Source organism: Netta rufina (assembly GCF_964035555.1).
Source record: "Netta rufina genome assembly, chromosome: 1".
Classification (NCBI taxonomy): domain Eukaryota; kingdom Metazoa; phylum Chordata; class Aves; order Anseriformes; family Anatidae; genus Netta; species Netta rufina.
The window spans coordinates 52,939,564-52,964,288 of record NC_140123.1 but is presented as its reverse complement, the minus strand read 5'-3'; the positions used below and the strand labels follow the sequence as shown (position 1 = coordinate 52,964,288).

General features: G+C 37.3%; 1 protein-coding gene across 1 annotated transcript in view; it reads right to left on the bottom strand.

Moving 5' to 3' along the window:
- GPC6 (glypican 6) overlaps positions 1–23,329 on the bottom strand; it is a gene marked incomplete at both ends in the record, with an annotated part of 808,075 nt that extends 784,746 nt beyond the window's left edge. Inside the window, one exon of the mRNA XM_084301144.1 lies at positions 22,984–23,329. Coding sequence (XP_084157270.1) covers positions 22,984–23,329 — 346 coding nt within the window. The remainder of the gene's footprint in view (positions 1–22,983) is intronic.
- Positions 23,330–24,725: the final 1,396 nt, after the last annotated feature.

Here is a 24,725-nt window from a genome sequence, read left to right as displayed (position 1 = left end):
CATGGACTTTCGAAGGAGGTCTTGAACTTTGTAGTATGATAACCACAGAAACTCTCAAAAGGAGACAGAAACAATAATAAACTACTCAAGATTAAATGAAGATTCTAGTCTGCTAAAAGTAAATCATTCTAAGAGCAACATTTGAAATAAATAAATGCTTTAGCTTTCAACTCATTTTGTGTGGTGTGTTCAAAATAAGTCTGCATTCTATTTCTGTATGAACCTGGCACTTTAATATACTTACAGCAGTATTTTAGCAGCTGCCGCTTGAACTGAATAAACTGGTTTTTTCACCTCTCTGGAAGAGTTTATGCATATACCAAGCGTTAGCCCTTAAACTCTGTTTTTTCCCAGCCTTTGCAAGTGACAGGTCCATGCCACTTGCAAAACATGTTTTCTCATTAGTTATCTCTTGGTCCCCTAGTGACCAATAGTCTTGGAGTAGAATAAACTTCATAAAGAATAGGATCTGTGAGTTAAATCCCCAACAACCCTGTTCATGCATGTATGAACCTGCGTCTCACTCAAATGCTCAGAAGAATCAAATCGTATGTCATCTCTATTACTTTTTTCTTTCCTAAATGCCCTTCTGACTTCCCTTTTAGCTTTCCTAATTGAAAAGTAGTATTGTGGTGCTATTTTGTGTATAATTTGAAACAAATCTCCTGATTTTATCAACTGGTCAAAGTTACGGAATACTTAATTGTGCAGCTGATCTAACATTTTTCATCAAATTGTCCATATTAACACAGTCCCTGTCCATTTTAACACAATTCTCACTAAGTTAATACTTTACGAATACCAGGGAAAATTATCGCAGTGCAAAGTTTCTGGAAAGGACTTTTCTTTTAATGAACTAAGACATGATTGAGCAGAGCAGAGATCACAGGGAGACGAATGTGTATTTTATACAGAAAGAATGTGTATTTTATACAGAAAGAATGCATAACAAGAAGAAAGTCTAAATTCAATACACCTTCACTATAACTTTTATATAGAGTCCTGCTTAAAGATCATTATGAAAGTTAAGAAATTTAATATTTAAAGAATAAAACCATTTATTCTGTATCTTATGCATATGTATCACAATAGTGAACAGTACAGGTCTAAACTGGTTTTAGAATGGTTAAGATTGGGTATTTTTCAGTCTGTAGGACACTTTTATTTTTTTTTTTCCAGTGGAAAGTGTTTTGTGAACGGAGACAGGACTTGAGACTAGAGAAAGGATAATCTTATGACGTCAAGAGCATTTCTCTGGAGCACAACATTATACCACTATTTTTGCTACAGTTTCCTGCATCTCAGCCAAACTTTCACAAATGATTTTCCATGTACATTAATAATTTTCTAGCATCCAAAATAAATTATGATGGAGCCTGATATGCAGACGTAATACTTGGAGACTGCAGTTGAAAGTATTAGTACTGCTCTGAAAAGGGTTAAGTACTCTTTCAACACAAACTGAGCATCTGAAAATTTAAAAACCGCATTTCTTGCTCATCTGTGACAGAAGAAGATCTCAGAAAGCATCGTGAAAATAATGGGGTTTTACTAAATTTCCTGATATGGTAGATATGCAAGAAAAGGCTATGATAATATTTTATAGACTTGCCTAAGAAAAAAAAATAAATCAAATTAAATCCAGTAAATAAGAAAAATAAAGTAATTGTATTAGCACTATTGATAAAAGATCATGTACAAGTATTTGTGAATGATTATACAGCTAGAACTATCTTTACTCATACATACAAGGGAGCTAAACTAAAGTTCCTGCAATTAATTATCTATATTTTTCATAAGCAATGATACAATTCTAAGTTTCTAGTAATACACTAGGATTTTTGGCCCTGCTTGAGAGCTAATGTAGTATTTTGAAGTGTTTTAAGGAAAAATATATGCTACAGATACTTATGAAAATCAGTAAACTAGGGAAAAGTGCATCACTAAAGACTGTACTATTCTGTATTTCATCTATTATGGTCTTGACATGAAATATGTACTGGTAAACTATTTTTGGAATGAATTGAGAGCTCTGTGTTTTCTGGGAGGGAGGAACAATATCTAAACTGACAGTGAAACAAGATTTACAGAATAACTTTTGAAAGAACAAGCAGGAAAAAGGAGTTAACACCAGTAATGATTTAGATGTTTTACTTAATAGCCCTAGTACAAGATCAAACAATTTGTTTAGCTTTAGCCAAGTGATTACAGACAACTGAATGCAAGCGTGGGGAAGGGTGTCTCAAAAGAAACAGGATATGTGTGTTTTTTTTTCCCCTGTTTGCTATGTTTTAATATATACATTTTTTTGTAATATTATCAATGTAATATTATCGATGTCCCTCTGAAACATAGCAACTGTCAACAACCGGAACAGTAAAGATGCAGTGAGATTCTGATCCAGCATACCACTCCATGTCATTAGTTTTGTTTCAGTGGGTTCCATCTGAGCGCTAACAGAATAACTTGCTGAAGGGGATTGAAATAAGAAGTGATGTGCAGCTGCTGTCTGCATTGCCATACAATATTTTATATGAACAATATGAACTGTATTTATATCACCTACTTGAGGCAGATAACGTGAATGTTTCAGTGCCTCAGATTTAGGCACCTTACTGCAAGAGTGATTCAGATGGACTATGCTGATGGTCTAGACTCAACCTGTAGCTAAAAAAGAAAAAGCAAGAAGAAATCTGTGGTTGTATAAACATTAGCAAATAGAGCACTGCAAAAAAAAAAACTGAGAACCTGACATCCACACTACACATACTAAAGGTTTGAGATCTATTCTGATCTGGGACTGTGGATTTGAGTATCTGGTAATAATTGAAGTACTGGTTAACCAAAAGAAGTCTAGCTTTTATTCTCAAAGACTACATTGTGATGCAAATCCAAGCACAGCAAGTAGAGAAAATGGGGAGATTGTCATCAAAAGTAATTTGTACTAAGATACTAAGGTATGTTCTTTGAATGCTTCCAGGGAACAATGCAGAACATCCAAATTAGAAATCTGCTATTCTCAGTTGACTACAAAGAATTATACAGAAAAAAATAAAATATATATATATATATATATATATTTTATATGTCTTCATATTTATGTTCTCATGTACTGGAGAAAAAAAAAAAAAAAAAAACTATATAATTCCAAGAGAAACTGCAAGGTAGCCATATGCAAACACAACAAGCTCAGGAGCACAAAAAAAAAAAAAAAAGAAAAAAAAAAAAAAAGCAGGTAAAGCAGGTTAAGCAGATGCCTAAATCCAGTTGGGATTAAAAGTGTCAAGCCCATCTTTTAGGATGAAAATATAGGCAGAAGAATAGCTCTCCTCTAACTCAGTAGCTTAATGGCTAGGAAGCTGAAGAACTTTCTGCCCCAAAACTCAGTGCAATTCATGGCAGGATGGGACTGGTTATGGAGGCGATGAGGTTCTTGAGAAGAAGCTGCCTGAACTCCTGGCTGAGATTTTCATATCTAAATTCCACATAAAGTCCTTTTAATTCCAAATTAGGTCTGCATATGTTCCTGTTCAGTGGACTATATGATTTCCATTTAATAACGGATTTGTAATACCTCCTACTTTCCAACTTTTGTCTCTAGGTAAAACAGCATTTTCATTTTTGCTTGCTTTCATGTTTACTAGTACAACATATAATTTAATATGTTGAGACTATCCTTTCTCACATTAATATTAAAAAAAAAAAGTTATTTCACAACTGTCAGCAAATGAAAAGCTTTGCTTCAACTACCTATATAAAGCTGTACATACCTAATATATGTGTGTATGCACATCACTAATAGGATACAAAGTTCAGCTTGCATTAAAAACAAACAAACAAACAAAAAAACACCATTAACTTAGATTAATAGCATTTTGGAACATTTCTCTTTGTTCTTTTTCAGGTAGTTATGTTGTGTTCATGGCAGAAACATATGCTGAGAATCAAAACCTTTAAAATTACCTTTTCTTTATGAGATCATGAACAATTTATATTTAACAATTTAAGTCTTTGAAAAAATGTACTTGATTGAGTGAGAGTGATTAATTATGAGAATAAAAGCAACAGGATAAAAGATGTGTTGAAGGAACTAATCACAACTATGAAGTTCAGAGACTAGGAGTACTGTCAGAAATACTCCAACAAGCACTTGTGCCTGATGAGATTTTGAAAGCAAATACAATTCTACAGAGTTTATATGCAAAACAAGCAAAAACAAATTAAAGCCTCACATCCGAAGAAAGGTTACAGCTTGCCACTTCCTTCACCTCTGTTTCCCTCTGTGTGCTATTATATGCTGCTTGTGGAGTGCCTCTTATCCTTCCTGCACTTTTTATTTCCCATTTGCTTCCTGTTTGATCCTGTTGCCAATGGGCTTCCAAGTATTTTTCTCTTTCAATTCACCTCTTCTACTTCTCCTTAGAATCGTAAAGAAATACAAATTCAACCATCATCTCAGTCCAGTCCTCATATTTTCCTCTTTTTTTTTTTTTTAACCTCCATTTCTATTCAGATTGAAATCTTTTTTTTTTTTTTTTTCCCTAAAACCTTCTGATGCATTAAACAGTACATAATAATTTTATATAGTGATCACAGTTCCTGGTTCAGCATTTGTATATGTATTTTTTGTGTCCAAAATCTGAATCAGTAAGAACTATGAACTTTTTGGAAGGAATTAGTAAGTAGTATGTTTGTTTGTTTTAATAAACTGTTTCCTTGCTGTACAGATATATATAGTAAGAAGCCAAAAATCAGCACTCAGGGTAGGCTGTTTTGCTTACAAGGAGTCAGTAAAATAGTTGTACCTTGACCGTGTATTTTTTTAACATGATTTTAAAGTCAAATAAATCATGGTTAAACAAGGTGCGGGGAGTACTGCAACAATTTAATGTTAACAGAACAATGTGTAAGAATGATTTTGCTGATACACTAATTTTCACTTTCCATGGATTCATAATACACTACCATATTATTATTATTATTATTATTATTATTATTATTATTATTATTATTATCATCATCATCATTTAATTTTTTTTTTTACTGTATTGGTGTTTTTCTCAGAAAATTTTGATATATTTGCCTGTCACCAAGCCAACAGTTAGGACACACCAAAAACATCAACAAATACAGTTAATGCCTATAGGCAATTTGCAAGCCAGGAGAGGAGATTAAGGTATCCGTAAGTAGATATGTTAGGTCTGTTATGCATAGACTGATTTAGACTGAAGTTACATCTGCCTTTGGTATTCATCACTTTTAGGTAGTAAGAGTTATTTCTCATAATCTGAAACTATCTTCTTTGATCAGAAATTGTATTCTTTGCTTTTTTTCTAATATAATAGAGAAATTATACTTTTTGTTGTAACTTTTTTCAAAGCTCATGTATACCTTAAAAATAACTGTGGGGATTGAATATTCATTTTATATTTGTGTTTGATTAAGTTGATTATTTTTCAGCATTGTTCAACAGGATGAAAAAGCTATTGGCAGCACTAGGTGTCTCTGCCCCAAACTTGGTGGAGTAATTATGAAATAATGGCATTAAAAATTACCATGCTAATGAAAAATTGAATTTTCCAGTCCCAAAATACAGTATCCTTCTTTTCATCTTAAGAGTCAACATCTCAGTAAATGGTATATGAGTAGTGTTTTGCTTGGAGCTAGCTCATTTTCACGGCAATTTTGTCAGGCTGCAATCTAGGATAATGTCTTTTTTTTTTTTTTTTCCCCTCTATGTTTTGAAGAGGATTTTGACTTTTCTGATTACAGCAGAATGACAAAATAGTACATTTCAACATGTTACTTCCACTTCTGTCTTACTACTGCTTTTTTCCTGTTTTGTCCTTTGTCTGTGTTGATCCCAAAGTGCTGATAATTGATAAGTAAAAATACATTTATACATGTACAGCCATTATTACCTATCCCTCCTTCAAGCATGAGGGGGAAAAAAAAAAGGTAACAAATTTCTCATTCCTAATTTCTTCATTTGATTTCCTATCCATTCTCAGACAGATTTAATACCATCATCTACTCCAAATCGCATTACTCTCTACGTGGTATAAAACTAAAGAGAGCAGTGTTATTCAACATAAGTAAAGTTATTTTACACAGGAGTGGTTAAGGATGTTTTAAGGATTGGGGTTGAAATATCTGACCTTGTGTGAAGTTCAGAAACACACTTACATATGTGTGTATGCCAGGTTGGCCAGCCTGAGGATCCCACACTACAGGTCTGATGAAACATCCTTACCTGGGCCCCACCATACCACTCACAACTGAGTGGGACATCACCAGTGCTTTTAATACAACAACCAAGACTTGAAGATACAGAAAAGCTGATTTGACTCAGACTTATTTGACAGCAGAGCAGGATAATATATTGTCTTCATCACCCACCAGTGACCCCTCATAGAACTGTCCTTTCTGCTGGCTCATGAAGCTGCCTCTGCATCTTTTGGGCACATAACGATTTTAGCATGCAGATCCAAGGACCTCTGCTGTGATGGGAACATGAGGGACCATTGGTGGCTTTCAGATCCCTTTTGACAAAGGATAGGAACTTACCGTTTTTAAGTGTTGTAGTCTATAAATTAAATAAAGACACGCATTATATTGGGGTCAGAAAATTACTTTGTAAACAAGATTCCACTACTGTCAAAATTTGCGCAACACATAACTTGAAATTATAAAAGATTATTTCAGTTATTGTGTCTTTTCTTCTTGCAAATATTGCTGGACTTGAACTTTGTGAAGGAACAAAGCATTTAGGAGCACAAAGCACACAAGTTTGCTCTTCAGAGATATGTGAAAGTAGAGGAACAAAGATTGAAGGAGCTCCCTTCTGTATCCACAAGGATAAAAAGTTTCTTACATATTGGTTTAACCATTGAGCAAATAATTAAAATTTTCCAGAACAAATAGTCCAGGAAAAACTCAGTACAGAAACAAGTCCTGGCCCTTCTAAAATCCAAAAGTTTTGCCATATACTTTGGCAAAACCGGTAGCTGGGAAAAATTTCAATGATAGATCATGAAGAGATGATTTCTGAAACATAGATAAAGCCAAACTCTTGTCTCACAAGCTAAAACTGTAATTCTAAGACAGGTTGACAGAAAATGCACTGGAAGGAGACTAAATCATGAATGTAAGAAGACCACACTCAGTAACACTTTTGGTGTAACTGGCAGATAAAGCTGCTGTTTGGAGTGTCAGAAGCAGAATACTAAGATAATTTGAAAATAATAATAATAAAGCATTAGTAAAAGACTGAGTAATAAGAAAAGCAGCATGGAGTGAAGCTACTGAATATTTATGATCAGTTTATCTTTATAATAAAAGCAATACAAATTAAATACAAAGACCTGGCAATGATCAGAGGACAATGAATGAACTCTAGTAACCTAGACAGATAGAGGACATTGAATTGGCAACTCTTCTGACAACTCAAGGAGAATGATTGGTTGTTAAGACTTTTGTATCTATTATGAAACAAACAAACAAACAAAAAAAGGAAAATCTTTTTCTTGAATGCTCTGTGTACAAAACAGGTTTATTGTCCACAGAGGTAAAGGACTCATCAAAGGATGGGTACAGAAAGAAGAGCATTCTGAGACCATGTCAAAGCTTTGAGGTGTACTGCGGGGGCTGTAGAGATGTTGAAAATGCACAGCATATTTCAGGAAGGACCACAGAGAGGAAATCAGAAGGGACTAAGTGGAGGGACTTTCAAAAAGGCATCACACAGGACTGATGAAATCCTTAGTCACTCAGGAAAACATAGTCAAAGATATGTGATAAATGCATCATGTTAATTTCCAAGTTAGCATTAACCGAGTTTCTATAAAATGACTATAAAATTCTTAATAAGAGAGGCATGATTCCAGTTTTATTTTTGGATGAATAGCAGTAAGGAAGGAATTCGGTCAAATAATCTCAGCCTTTTATGTTCACCCATCATCATTCCACCATATATATATATCCTTAGTCATGGTTATATTTATGTAACTGCATGAGAAATGCTTCTTCAGTTCCTACATCTTCCTGTGTTACAATTCAGTAGCAAAATGAACATAAAACTACCTCAGTCCTCCCTGCCCACTCTGCATCCTACTTTCTCTAAAAATAAAATATATTATTAGTTGTATGTATTCTACTATTTTTCTCATTTTCTCATTACAAAGCTCCTCTGAAATTTTCTGCATAAGTCCTGAATGAATATAATGTCCTGAATGAATGAGAATATAATGATGTTAATCACAAAGGAAAGCTGTTCTCATTTATTTTACTATTGCCTGAAATAACCTTGCCAAAATGTTTTCCATCTTGTTAATTTCATTTTAAGTATTTACCTTCAGTTCACATTTATATACTGTTTAAATTGATGTTTGTGCTGTTTTCCACATGAGAAGATTATTAGAAGGAGTAGGAAAGATCATTAGTGAAGGTCAGCAAACTACAATCAATAGATTCATCACATCAGGTATATCGATTCATCAGAACTTAATTTCCTTAAACTTTGTGATATTTGGAACATCTCTTGCATTTAGATGAACAGCCTCTGGATTTTTTGAAAAGTGGTCCAATTAAAAAATAATGAAGCTATTCTTTCTTAAACTGACTCATTATCCTGGTGGTGTCAAACAGCATCTTAGAGCTCAATTTTACATCAAATTATCTTGTGCCTTTTGGCCAGTGGTACCTTTGTAACCTTCTAAGGTGCTTCTGAAGTCAAGTGATTTCCCCAGGAGAAAATATTAAAGCTGCTGTTATTCCCACTGTCGAGATTGTATTTAGGCTCAGAAAGCAAATAAAACTTATAGTGAAAACAGGCAGAACCCATGGGACATTCAAGGCCTCTCTTCTACCTTAACCTTAATGGAACACCTGAATAGTTTCGTCTCAAGCAAAGAACACTAAGATTTCTGCTGCTAAATCTCCATGGAATACTTTCTTTACAGTGTTATTAATAATAATTAAAAAAAAAAGTAAATAAATAAATAATTTAAAATGAAAAACATTCTTTTGGCAGGGGTCTATGAACTAGGAACTCCTCTACCCACCTCCCACTCCCACTAACAGGAACAAAAACACCTTCCAAGTAACGCCTTCTCTGTTTCATATACAAATTTGAGGAAGAATTAACCCATTCTTGGAGATACTAACTACTGAAATCTCACCTTTAATGTTATTCTTTATATATTTCTACTATTTATTTCTGTGCATTTCCAATAGTTACACCCACTGCTTTTTCACAAAGACTCACTCCAGCGGAGAATAGAAAATATTTCCTTGTAGGCTCCTACACCCACAATTATTGAGGATTCTGCTCAGTGGGAGTAGGCAAGACTTAACCCTCTCAAGCTGTGTGATTCCTTGGAACAAAACTGATATATCAGAAGGGATTAAGTCATCTGAGAATCTACAAGTTGAAGGGTGACTTACACCAGAAGTTGTGTTAAACCAAAGTGGGCCCTAAAGAACCTCACTGTTCAACATACAGATGCTTCTTTTTAATGCGGTTTGTTCGTTTAGAGTACTTGAAGAAACAAGGCCTGTTATCACTACTGACAAATCCTAACAAGGTAATAGTAACATCTAATTCACTCTGTTTTGTCCAATTTAGGATATGCAATGCAATGAATTTCCCATAAAAACCCTTGGAAGATTATTCCATAAACCAAAGCATTTCTCAAACTGCTTTAACATTATTGGTGACTGATTGCAATCTAGCATTTGATTACTAATAATTTAAATAACATTACCAGCACAGAAAGAAAATAGGAATTGTTAAAATATTCCACAAGGAGAAAATAAAGGAAACAAACCTTCTATCCTCAGCTATTTTCAAGTTGTTTGAGATTCTTTATTAAGAAATTTTCTAGATATGCAATGTTTTCAAGATAATAGCAGTGTTTACTTTAAATCTGCCTCATGTTTAAATAGATTTACTATAGACAGATTTCTCCTTGTCAAGAAAAAATAATTTTTACAACCTGATCTCAATCACTTTATTGAAATTCTTTTGCTTTGCATGCAGTAACAATTTATTAGGCAGAAACAGAATGAAGAGTGCCCTCACCTCAAAAAAGGGTTCCAGATCCACACCAGTTGTTTCAGTCAGCTTTACACCTAAACACTTTATACCCAAAAGAATTATACATTTATTGGGCTAGAGCCTAAAAGACTGTTTCAACTCTTCCAAAACAGTGTCCTGCTATGTGCATACAAACATGTACAGAAACAAACATTGCCTCTGGCTTAGCGAATATGCAATTATTCATGCACTATGGAATTGCTTCAAAAGAAAATATCACATGCATACCTCCAGAACAACGAAGATATTTTCTCAAAAGTTGAGAAGTGACAATTCAAATCTCCTACTCATCACCCTCATTCTCAGGAGCGTAGTCTTAGGTTAGATTCACTGCCTGATTACTCACCACAATTGTTGTTATGCGTTATATCTCTTTATGCACTATATCATGTAGCCTTAGATACCTATATGAAAACTCCATCCTGCAAGGCAGGAATATACCTAAAAATAAGAGGTTTTCAATACACACAGAGTTGTCCTAACTCTTTTTAGGAGCATTAAATATTCCAGAAACACAAGAAATGGTAAAAAAAAAATATATGATAAAAATGATAAAAATGTAAAAATAGTGAAAATGGTTAAAATATAATAAATGGTAAACATTTTTTTCTTCTTTTGAAATATGGAGGTATGCATTTGTCTATGTAGAAAAAAACACAAAATATTCTGAGCAGAATAGAAAAGGAATGATTTAGAAAGGAGTCCTCCATAAGCAGTTGAAAAAGTAATCAGAATATATTCTTTAGATCGTCTTTGCAAATTAACTCCTCACTCTTGAAAGACATGCATACAGCTCTCCTGTAGAATTAGATCAAGATTTTTTTTTTCTATAACTCTTTGTTTGAATATTAATTTGCTGCTACATGTAGAATAACTTGGTAAATATCTTTGCTCCAAAGAGCTCTAAATGATTAGCATTTGCAGATCTCAGAGGAAAAAAAAATAATAAAATTATAAATAAGAAAAATGTTTATGGAACAAATACTAGTAATATTTAAAAACATGTTTTTCATATTGATATAAGAGTATCAAGACCACAAATGTGTACTAATCATAAAATGTAACTGCTAACTTACTATCATCTTGAAAAATGCTTACCCTACCCATTTTAAACTGGCTCTTGAAAAACAAACAAACAAAAAGCTCATATTTGTGAATTGAAACTAATTAAGATTACATGCAAAGGTATAGAAACAGTACTGTCTTTGGTTTTATTCTATCAGTTCTTTCAGCATGACTCATCTGAACAGTCATTGCATTCAACAGTTTGATCAGCTGCTAACATCACAGAATGGAACAAAAGATTAGCATTTATGTATCAGCCATTAAAATGATGAGCCTAATTTGCCAACTCCATTAGTCTTTCTAGAAAGGTTTATTGTCTGTGCTGTACAATAACTGTAATGATGATGTTGAAATGACTATAAAAACTAACCTAAAACTATATAAATCAATGGCAAAGTTACATGCAGGATTCTTTAGCCCAAGTGCAGTTTATGGACCTGTATCTCATTCATTCAGCAACACAGACTAAAAAACTGCATGAATCTGCTCTTTATAATTTTATTCATCTTTCATTTGATTTTGTTCATGTTTCAGAAAAAAGAAAAAAAAAAAAAAAAGGGTCCATTAAGCACGAGGGATGGCATTGACCATCCTACCACCAGAAGAATAAAAATTGTTCTAGAAGAAGCAAAACTAACAATTAAAACTATACAAATGTTAAAAAGAAAATTGGACCTCACTTATGATCCAAAATGTATCCACAGTGAAAAAAGCTGTCTTGTATATGACAGAATTTCAGCATAGTTTTTGAGTGATAGGGGCTGTTCAGGTGCATGAGTATATACAACTATCCATACACTGTGTTTACTCATAATGCACAGACTGTAATATTTCCAAGTGTTCTTCTCAGAAGAGAAAGCATTAATCTCTTGGGTAGCAATTGGGATAGATGAGCAATTTCAATCCATTCATCAGATATGCAAAAATTCCATTTGGTCAACAATCTGTATTTCTGTTTTTCCATCAGCAACTACATTTAGTACACAAGATGCAAGCAAGAGTATGTGGTTTGCCCAGTTTCTGTACTGATTCTGCTCTGAACAGTGATTTACAGTGTCCAGCTGGAGCTGTTTTAGTGAAAAAAACTTTTTTTAGAGAAAACTCAGACACTAAATTACTAATTAACAAGGTACAAAGATACTTCCACAAAGGATCCATCAATTACTCCAGTAATCTCAATGGGATATGAAGCTGGTGCCCTTTAAAAGGACAACTGAAAAATTAAGCAGTATATTTACTTCCACTATATTTGTTATTTAAGTAATAGAAAAATATTGAAACAATATGTACATTGCTATTTTATGATCAAGTGACATGTAAGTCTCATGAGTTAATGTCATAAATATAAAATGTACTTTTTTTTTGTAGAAAGGACTGCACACTGTATTTGCTCAGTGGTTCACACAATTAAATTATAATTTTGAATTCTGATAATCTATTGCTTTACTTAATTTTGCAAAATAATAATAATAATAATAAAAAGGAAGTTAGATCTCAATTAAATTCTGCCACTCACTGCAATTAATGGAGATGGGCAAAAAACAGTTTTGGCAGAATTTGACTAAAAAAATCCTTGTAACAAGTGTGCATGTGTGGCACGACCAATCTGATTCTGGTCAATTTATACATGGCTTTCAGTACTATGTCTTAGTAATTAAAGAAAAAAGAGGCTTTGGAGTTCTCATTTGAAGAATGGTACAGGATTTCTGAAGATCAACTTTAAGAACAAACAAATTGCTTTTTCAGTGTTCAATTTCAGGTAGCAGTTCCTTCATCAGCCAGGCTACATTGCAAAGACAGGTGTTTGTATTTAATCAATGCATTTTAGTTATGTTCCAGGTATTCAATTAACAATGCTCATTGCTAGCCAATAGCAAGCATGATGGACCATCTTGGAACAGAAGCAGTCAAGGAATATTGCTCCTGGCTTTCCACCAGTTCGATAAATAAAGCTCCCCTGTGCTGTTCTTTTAAATACCTTCATTTTTAAATTAGATTTTGATTTTCTGCTCAGAAACAACTGTATCTCTGCTGAGCTATCACAACCTATTTTGCAACTTTGATTAGCATGATCTTTCCACCCACCCTGCTTTTTTACAACTGTACTGCTGTATAGAGCAGTACAACTGTACTGAGTATAGACTGCTTCACAAAATAAACAGTAAAGATTTTATTAAGGTGGTTTCTTTTGCAGGCCAACTTTGCCAATTTCTTTTACAAACTGCATTAAATATGTACATGTTATGCAAAGTTTAGACTAGATAAGAATATTGTAAATTGCAAGGACTCTAATTGTTTAAAGAGAATATGGTCTGAGTCAGAAACTGTTCAAGAGGTATTTTCCATATCTCTCAAAAACACAGATACTGATGATGGACAAAATCCTATATTGCTAAAGTTTTAAAGCCAAAAGCTAATATAGGAGAAATAAATATTTATTTTCTGCTTATACTGTGAGTCAACTTTTTGAAACTAAATAAAATGTAGTCACTGTTTGAACTCTCAGCTTCTTTCTTTGTCAAACATTGTGTTAGTTTAATAGCTTTGGAAAACGCTTTGTTTGGCCACTGGACACTGGGTGATCATCATCCCTTTACTTTGACAGATCACTGCATTGTTTGAATTTCCTGGCAACTAGAACACATTTAAAAACAAGGGCATTGGTAAATTAAAAAGCATTTAAACATTCTGCAACAGTTTCTGGAGTTGGCTGACTGATCACTTATTACATGCAAGGGTACTTATTACATGCAAAGAACTGTTCTGTTTCTGTTTTAAACAATTTATATTTCAACAGTACCTCTACCATAAGCTCAATTTTATTTTACGTGTGGAAGCTGCATATAGTTGTGAATGGGTACCCTCAGGTGTAGAAAAGATTTAAAACATGAAAATAACAATAAATGGCAGTATATAAACCTGTGAACTAATAATCCAATCCATTTGCCTCATAAACTACAAATTTCAATATGCAATAAAATCAGCAGACACCTAGTAAACTGACCACATGAACATGATAAGAAGCAGGCAGTTCCCTAAGCATTCTTACTATGATCACTCAGACCAGGCAGATGTTCAGCTCATTCAGTTTTGGAGAACAGATGACTTTACTAGTACAGCTTGTCAATTTTGGTGATGCAGTAATAAAGTCAAGTGCAAAAGTGAGGATAAAATGCAGGAATGCTCAGCTGTTGGTAATTTCTCCTCAATTATACCATAAAAGTACGATACTACTGGCACATTGCATTGTGCTGCCATGTGAAAACAAACAAACAAACAAACAAACAAATAAATAAATAAAATATTTCACTTTCAGTTTCATGATAATCTTAAGGTACCTACCAGAAAGCCACCATCAAAAGAACACATTTAACCTTTCTGACAGAAAACTCCCATCCAGAGGGTTAGGAGTAAATGAAAACATACTTTGACAGTCAGAATCCAAGTCTTTTGCAACTTTTTTTTTTCTTCTTCTTCTGGTAGAAAGGAAGTATAACCTAGAAACTCAGAGCCTGCTCTCTGAGGTTATGGAGCACAGTTAAATAAAGTTATGACATACAGAACTGTGCAAAATCTGCATTGTTCTCTCTGAAACAAGGCAATTACATATCACATATTGAGCTTGATTTATCAATAGTTTTGCTTTCACAAAGTATACGAAGCAAAGAAAAAAGCTCTGAAGGAACCATTTAACATTGGAAATGCCAAAACATCTTGAATAGAACTTTTTCCGTTTTAGAGATTTGGACTGATCAGGCCACCACAATCTGCTTTATACTGGATATTTAACCACCTAGATGATAACAAAAAGGAAAAATCTGACTATACAGACCAAGTAGGGCTCAAAAAAAAAAAAAAAAAAAAAAAAATGGACCATCTCTGCTCCCTCCCTTCTTCTTTGTATCCTATTCATCCAAAACTTTGACTAGAATGAATGCACTTTTTTCAGCCTGGTTGCCTTCTCCTCCATAGGGTTTTAACTATGAGAAGGACCTTAATACCTAACCCAATGATTGCAAAGTGACTTGAGCAATGAGAGAAAGAAGTATCCCCATTCATGTTTCATTCATTTTCCAGAAACAGTCCGCTCTCCAACAGTTCATTCTACCTTATATTTTCTCCCCTGTTCTCTAAGTCAGCTTTTTACTAACCTCATTTCCTCTATCTAGAGCTGTATTTTAGGACTCCAAAGCCACAGATGGCAACACTCACAGAAATCCAAAACTATAACACAGATCAATGTGGCATTTAGAAGGCAAGAGAAAGGGTTGTTCTAGATTCAAATGCTGCAACCATAAATACCAACACTTTATCTAAAAAGTTACCCATTACATGATTGAAAATGCCAGAAAAATGAAACTTAGGAAAGAGCAATTGAAAGAGAAACATTTACAGAAGATAGGAAACTGTATCCTGGACTGATAAGAACCTACAGCAAACATACACAGGAGTCCGGTGGGAGCCTCCCTGGCTATAACCATCAATCAGCACAATCACACTTTGGATAGGATAACTGCACATAAAGATCCTTTCCCTAATATTATGCTTCACTTCTTAAAACATAATTCAGTTTAAGAAAGCCACTCTAGTTTCCTATATTAATTACTTTTTATGGGCTGTAAAAGGAAAAATCCAAGGTCAAAAGGGAGCCCCATAGCCCAAAAGCCAACTGCAAACATCATATGTGACAACTGCAGTGAGACACTCACAGACTACATTTTGCCAGATTCGGAGTACTTCTATATACAGTAACAGTTCTCACAACCATGGCAGAATCCATATACCTACTCACGCTATACCATATTGGTGTCTGATACCCAGCTGTGCAACAGCCTCACCCCACGCGTTGACTTCCCTCCAAGATAAATTCAGACGGGTGTCTCTGCAGTGTTTAGTATGTTAAGCACCAAACCCATAAGTCAGTTGGACATAGCCAAAAATACCAGAGGCTGCCACCACAGATATGGCAAAAGCTACTGCTATGGAGGTTCAGGAAGAATCTGTTTCTGGCAACAGAAAGGATTTGTTTTTTCTTAGAAGACAGGTTGTATTGCTTACTTCTTAGTCAAGCATGAGCTTTGAACTAATTAGATTACCCAATCCACAGGATTGGCACAGGTGCCTTGGCCTTTGATCTTTCTGACATAAATGAACTGAACTCTGCGTAGTTTTTCATTTTGCTTATGTTTGTATTTGTGTGTGCTTGGGCATGTTTTTTCAGAGTGCTCTTGTAAAATAAAGTTTCAGCTGGATCACAAATACCTGTCCTGGTAAGTGTGTAGCTTGCCTGTTTTTTCAGTGCCTAAATGTGGCTTTGAGGCCATTCCAGATAAAAGTCGTGCTTTCACCTCCATGTATGCATGCACAATACATTATTCTGTAAAGCATACTGAACTGAATAGCCCTTGTAAGGCACCTGTTAAAAATAGTTGAGACTTCCACTTATTCTGGGAAATTTTCTCTGCTATTTTAATCCCAACAGGTCACTGAGCAGGTCCGAGGCTCCATTGTTATCAGAGTGTCTGTAGAAATGTTCCTTTCAGGAGAGGAAAAAAAAATAGCTCTCAACGCTCCGTATCCTTTACATCTGCTGCTCAGCTGGAAACGCTGTTAAAAGGCCATTAGAAGCTTAAGGTAACAGACCTCGCAGGCTGCGAGAGCCAGAGAGCAATTTGCTGTTTGCGTTAGGAGCACCGGCCCTCGCCGCTCCCTCTCCGTGGACCGAAAGCAGCTCCTGTCGGGAGAGGTGGAAATCAATCCCCCGCCGGGGGGCTCCCGGCCGGGCTGGCGAGGGACGGCAGAGCCGCCTCCTGGGCGCGTCCCGCCTGTGCAGCGCGGAGAGGCGGCTGCACGGGAAATGCGGAGAAAGCCCTCCCACCCCGCCGCCGGCCCTCACGCCTAGGGCAGGCCGGCTCGCCGGCGGGTAGCTCCCGCAGCCCACGACACCGCTCACCCCTTTCGGGTTCGGAGCTCGAGAGGCTGCGTAGGAAGGTACCGACGCTGCGCTTAGCTCGAAGAAAGAGGTCGCGTTAAGTGAAGGAAGTTCATATGAGGGTACTGGCGGTCTTTGTGGCAGCCTCCTAGGACACGGGCTGAAAAACGCTGTGAGGGAAAGGCTGGGTTTGGAGCGTGTGCAGCAGCTCTGTAGCAATAAACGGTGAAGAAAGCAAACCTTCTTTTCAGAAGGCTTTAGGCTGTTTTTACATACAGAAGAATAAAGTGCTATGAATTAATAAAGTGCTATGGCAGGCACATGTTTTCCTGCCATCTGCAACACATTTTAAATTCCTTTTGCATCTTGTAATATATTCTCTCTGTTTAGCATAATAAGTACTCTGCTTTTAAACTCCAACCTTTAAATGCTGTTCCTAGGAATTTGTGGAGAAGTATTAATTCTTTTACACATATTTAAGCTGCTAAAAAAATTATGTCTGGCAGTATGAACAGTCAAAACCACAGAATGAAGGCTCCCATCCCGGGGAGATAGCACCCTTTAACCAGGTATGAAGGGTAGCATAAAGTCATAGTTCATTGAAAATGTAATTTCATTTTGCTAGTAATGGGAGTGCTGATACTTTGATACTGTAATGGAGTTTTAAGCACCAAGCTTGTTATTTCAACTAGAAACTTTAATGTAATTATGCATTTTCACTTTGCTAAGCAGAAAGGAAGATTAGTATGCATAGTTTTCTTACACATATCGTGGGGAATAAGACAGAGATCTCTGAGTGATATTGCAAGATCCTCAAGTCATTCAAAGAAGTGGCAGGTGGTAATTTTAAAGACAGATTACCCAGGAAAGCTTTTATTGTTGATCACTTGTTATAAGATTTGCCATTTGCAAGTAATTGTACATTCAGCTGAAACTGACCTTTTATGAGAGCCAAGTGGTAATATAAATGAAATGAATATATTCTTTATTGCAGTAATATAAAAAGAATGGCCTGAGCTTTTAACATAGTGCTTGACCTCTCTGATGTCTGAACACCACCTAATCTCAGGAGTATTTCACAATAGCATATGATGAAACCAGTACTAATACAGCATTACAACAGTTTAACACAATAGCACTTAAAAGTGTGGAAAATATTATAGCTTTAGGTATGCTTTTGGATTATAAATCAAACAGTTTATAGAAAAAAAAAAAAAAAAAGATAATTAGAGTACCATACACTGAAATTCATCATTACACTAATTATTAAAGCACTGCTACTTCTACTTTAAATCCTCTTTTCCAAAATACACTACCATAAAATCAGATCAGAAAACTCCACATGCTAAAATTTATAATTCTCAGTCAAAATCAATTATTTATAAGCATTAAAAACATGCTATTTCTCCTCCAAGGCCCTGATCTTACAAAGAGTACTTTCAGGTTTAGATGTGCATACATAAGTTGTTTTCACTTTAATAGAACTGGTCACATACAAACCAATAAATATGCACAACAGTGATAGCAAAGCCAGGTCTTAGAAAAACTATACTCCCTCCTTGCTAAATGCACACATGCACTCACAATGGGAAAATAGGGCACGTCATAAGGGAGTGTGACCAGAGAGTCTCTTGCTGTTGTAGTTACTGAAATCACGGAGGTGAGAAGCAGTCATACACAAGGTAGAGGATACTTTTACAACAGGGTTAAAACAAGACAAGCACAGTAGATTACATCAAATTCCACATCCATCTTAATTTTCGCCACTAAATTCAGGAATGAATTAACCTCCAGTGGCCCAATTCAGATTTCACAAGTTTGCATTGATTATATTATTGATTTCAATAAGGCTATTCCTTTTTTATACTCATGAGACAACTACACATGGTTTCTTTGAATCCCCATTTGTTCACAGAATTCTCAGTGACATCAGTAAAGAAACAGTAAAAGAAAACATTAATTAAGAAGCACTTTGACATGGACATGGTCAGGAGAATTTTCCACTGTTCTTCTGTAAATCTGTCATTACATATTAGAACTACTTAAAGCAAAGAAAAACATTCATATATTGGAATATTTGGCATGGACTAATAGCTCAATTGCATGAGTGACTACTGAGTTTATTTTTATTATTATTATTACCACTTTAGAGCTACAAGCAACTGTGTTATGTTTGCTAGTTTTCTTCAGCCAACACCTCTAAATTATGCCAGTATGAAACCCATTCATCAAAGTACAATTTCAAGTGACTCCTGACCTTCAAAATGAAGGGTTTGCTTCTGCTTTCATTTCAGTTACTTTCACTATAGTGTCTATGTGTTGCCAAAATCTCACCTCATTCATCATCTGCACAGAACAAAGCCCTCTAACTTCTTAAGAACTATTTAGAATTCAACATCTTTATAGAAGAAACACTTCTAGTGTTTCTTTAAATACACTATTAAATACATTATTATTCAACATCTATTAAAAAAAAAAAAAAAAGGCAACAAAACAAATCTGACAACAGAACAGTTTGAGGTAAGGACATGCTCCACCTTTAACTTTGATGTCTCATACTCCTGGTTTCCCATACAATGCTTACTTAAAGTTACTAAAATCATGGCTGGATTAAAAACAAGTATAGTTAACAGATATGTGATGTGACTTCACTTTTGAATTAACTTTTAGGTGACAGATTTTCCTAGACTGAAACATTTCTATAAAGTCACGAAGAGCTCTGCTCAGAACTCCTGAATATTGGATTACAGTAGCATGAACCTGACAGTTCAATTCTTTTTCAAATGCAGGATGCTCAGTTCTATAATAGGACAGATTTTACAAGGATATCCCAGTGTACGACACAAACTACTGACACCCACCCTGTGACTGATGCTGGTTTTGCACAGAATCAGGCCCACAGCAGCATAATACATACACAACAAACTTTCCTCTGTCTACCCCCTCATCATTCACAGGCAAAGTTCCTTTATTGAGGACTTACTTCCTTTGATGACCTGTGTTGTAAACCATCTTTATATGTCATACTCAGTGTAGGTCACAGCACCAGAATTTGGTGATCAGACAAGATGTTAGATGCAAGCAAGCTGGTTACAAATAACTGCTATACAATTTCATTGAACAATTTAGCATTGTTATAAAGGCATAGCAGATGACCATAATTATATCACTACCAACTTCAACACATTTCATTTGTAATAAAATACAGTAGGCAAACCTTGCCTTACAGTGCACAAACAGGTAGCTTTTAAAATCCTATACTTCCACCTTCTCCATTCAGAATTTTATAGTGAATGCTGGTATAAATAATTTTACAAAAATTTATAAACAAGTTTGTTTTTGTTGCTCCTTTCAGCAGAGGGGTACCTAGCCTCTGTGTGTCTATAGCCTCTTTTATTTAAATAGACTGTTGAGCTCTTTGCATGAGTACATCTGTGCTACCACTTCAGTTTATCCAGTTTCAACAGTCCTTGCCAGAAAGTAGCTTTTTAACAAATGACAAATGGAAACATATGACTACTGCTAAATCAAAAGACATCAACCATACTGTGTATTACTATTTTCCATCATATAACCAAGTCATCAATGAAAAGTCTCTTAAAAACACACTTGTTCAGAAATATGAACATAATTAAAGTACTCTGAACTCTTTAAAACATGGGGCCTTTGACAGACTACACTTGTTTCATAACAGTAACAAATTGCTTTTTTAACCAAATCAGCATGGTGGAAAAGGACAGAAAGAAAACAATTACTCTGAAATCTGTATGTTAATTGCTTTAATTAAGCACTTCCAACATTGTGCCTGGTTGCAAATAGGTAGCTTTCACATTAACAAGATCTCATGCTTCACAAGCAGTTATTATAAAACCTCTCAGCACCACAGGAAAAGTGTTCTCTGATACACACCTTCAACAATCTCAATCTTCCAACAACTGAGTAGCTACACACAAACTGTTTTAAAGTTCATACACCTATACACTAACTAACCAAAAGTCAGATAAGCCACAAAGAAAATAAACAACTTGTAATAAGAAGTGCAGAAAACAATAATTCACACCTGCATAAAACATAAAGTATGTGTTCCTTGTAAACCTTAAGAGGAAACTGAAAAGTAATTTTAGATTTAACTATTATTAAATATTTAGCTACCATGAGTCTTTCTGTATTGGTACATGTTAACAAAAACTTGCAAACTGAGTAACCAGGAGAATTTCTTAAAAGTGCATGGCATCTTTGCTTTGAACATTCAAAAAATAAGTAAGACAATAAAACTGGTCTGTGAGCTGAAAGCAACAAGTGTTTAAACAAACTTACTAAAACACTGAAATTCACTGGAATTCATTCTCCTTTAATTATGACAAGGAATATACCCTGACATATATATGACAGGATATACCACCAGGCAGATGGAGTAACATTAAGCAAAGGGAAAGAAAGTATGACCACAGGGTCACAAGAGAGATTTCATAAAACTGTGCATATAACAACAAGGAACTTAAGCAGAAGTTTTTAAATAAGAACACAGAAAGACCAGACAATTGGTGAGCCCAAGGGATGAAGGTGCCTGTGGAACAGTAACATGGACAGGCCCCACTCTCTCCCGCTTTGTTCCAACACATGTTAGTAGGTCAGACCTACTTGTCCAAAGGAACCACCAGGGCTATGCAGAGACGGGATCTGTTATGCATTGGCAACATGGAACAAGCTTCCTAACATTTTTGTGAAATACATCTTCACTGTCCTAAGATATTCCACATTTATCATTCCTCTTGAAAAGTGCTAAATTGTGCGCAGTAAGTAACTGTGGCTTTATTTCACCTCAGGAAAAATGTACTGCTTCCAACTTTAAAAAGGAAGCAAGCTAACTGAGGAGCATCTAATTCACTGTACTAACAGCAAAATCTAGCAGCAAAGCGTTAGTGGCAAAGCAGAAACCTTTCTTGAGGGCTCAAGCAGTCCAATTTGAGCAGCTCAAGCTCATGCCTTCTCATATTATTTCTCTCTTTTTGTCATGCTCTCCAATTGCTAAAGGATTATCTGCCTCGGACATATTTTCATTCAATCAGTTCCAAAGATGCAATATGGATAAGGGAAAAGCTGGCAAATAAAAATTACAATTGTAATAATAATAAAACACCTTTTGTACGTAGACTGAGGTATAACCTGTTGTAGGCATGTTTCAGCATAAGGAAGAGCTAACTGACAGGCTGCCCGGCGTCTCCGGCTGCGGAGTGGGGGGGGGGGGGGGGGGGGGGGGGGAAGGGGGGGAGATGGTGCGGAGAGGGGGATTTCTCTCCAGCAGCTAATGCTTCTGATCTTTTTGGGCTGCGCCTCCAAGAGGCTGGCCTCGCCCCGTCAGAAAGGGCAGCGGCGGCGGCGGGGGCACGGAGCGGCCGGGGACACAGGACACAGCCTGCCAGCCTCGGCGGCCCCAGGCAGGGCTGCCTCTCCCCCCTCCTCCTCCCTCACGCCCCGTCTCCGCTGGCAGTGGGCAAAGTTATTGCCCCCTGCACACAACGGCAGCAAGAGCCACTGCGGAACAGCTTTCTGCCTCCAGCAACCCGGCTGCAACTCTCAAGAAGTTTCTGCAGGCGAACAAAATCGCTGCTGAGGCTCACCCGCGTCCTCATTTTTTTTCCCCCCTTTCTTTCCTTTTTCTTACCCCCACCCCCATAGCTTTTTTTTGATGTTTCATAAACCCATTCATTTCTTTACACGCGCGCGCCCCGCCGGCGAGCACCGGGTGCCCCCGGGAGCCGGCAGAGCCGCTCCACGCCGCGCACGCAGCCCAGCCCCGCATCCGCGGCGAGTGCGCGCAGCCGGCTGCCGGTGACACCCCTCCTTCCACCACCACCACCATCACCCCTCCGCGACCCCAGCCCCTTACCTGCGATCTCCTGGTAGGGCACGCTGGCCAGGCTGAAGCCCTTGGCGCTGTACGCCTGCCGCACCTCGCCGCAGCTCCGCGCTTTGCTGTCGGTCCCCGCGGCCGCGGGCGGCAGCAGCAGCAGGAGCAGGAGCAGCCCCGACAGGGCGCAGCGCGCAGCCCCCCGCGCCGCCGGCATGGCGCGGCGCGCAAGTCCCGCGCAGCGCGCAAGTCCCGCGCCGTCGCCGCGCAGCCACCGCGCCGCCGCCGCGCCCCCCGGTTGAGGGGGCGGCGGCCCGTGAGCCCCTCGGCCGCCGAGGCAAACTTTTGGGAGGCGGGGGGAAGGTGGTCGCGCACACACACTCATGCGCGCACGGTGCGCAGGGAAAGAGGCAGCTTCGTCCCTCCGGCTGCTGGTCCAAATGCAAAAGGGTCTCGCCCCCCGCCAAAAAAAAAAAATTAATTAAAAAAAAATAATAATGTGGTGGTGGGGAATCTGGCTATAGGTGGTGGAGATTGACACCGCGGGCGCGTTGCTGCGAGCGGAGTCCCGGGTCAGCGGCGGCGCGATCTGCCGCGGAGCTGCGCCTGCCGCCTCTGCGAGGCTGGAGGTGGTGGAGAAAGCAGCCGGCGTGGGGATGGACTGGACAGCGGCTCTGTGCGTGCGTGTGTCTGTGTGTGTGTGTGTGTGTACATGTGCATGCGTGTGGTGCACTGGGTGCGTGTGCCTGTATTTACGGGATCCGGGGAAACCTCTGCTCCGCGCAGCGCTGGAGCAGCCTCCTGAACCAGGCAGGGCGAAATCCTGGAGGCAGATACAGCGAGGGAGAGACACACACACACACGCACACACACGCGCGCGCACACACACACGCACACGCACACACACACACACATACAGAAACGTGCTACACATTGCATATCTGAAATACAGGAGCAGAAAGCAAATCCTGGCGTGGATCGCTGTTTGCTGGCAGAAGGAAGGAAAAGCACCCACATCTCTGAAAACTTCCTCCTCACCACAAATCCAGGCACTCCTGGCCCTAAAATTACAAACTGCCTGCTAGTGAGAAGTCATAAAAGGTACTCATCGACAGTTTTGCTCTCTGTAATGTCAGATTTGGAGTGGGCCTCATAAATACTTTTATTTTCATTAATTATTATTTGTTGCACATGTAAATGCCTAAGATGAAGAGCTATAATGAGGCAGAGCCCATCATCTAAAGGAGAGGGAAGGAAAGCTGTTTCTGTGCAAGAGACAGAGCAGAATGAGGGAGAGACCAAGAAAAAAAAAAAAAAAAAAAAAAAAAAAAAAGCAGTCCTTGACCCAGGTAATTTGCACCACCCTAGGAGAGGAGAACAGGGGACAAAGCCATAAATTCTCTCCTGCAAATGAGCACCTGCAAAGAACTGAATGGTGGAAGTGAAGAAAATTCCTGCAAGGTGAATTCAGTCTCTGCTTAAGGAGAAAGAAAAATATTCTGTTCTTAAGTGTTTGATAGTAAAATCCAAAGTTAGAGCTTGAAAGGATTTATTGCAGTGCTTTTTACAAGTGCTGTAGAGAAGTGTGATATTTTGTCAAAAGTATACAGACAGAGATGTCAGGCCCAGGATGAAGTGAAGCAGGCCAACAGAAGAGATAAAAGACCACAAGCTTTCAGGCACACTTATCAGTGAGAAGCCACACAGCAATGCCATGTCAGTATCATAATTCAAGATGGATTCAAATTAGACCAAAATTATTAGGTACCAATACTACTGTA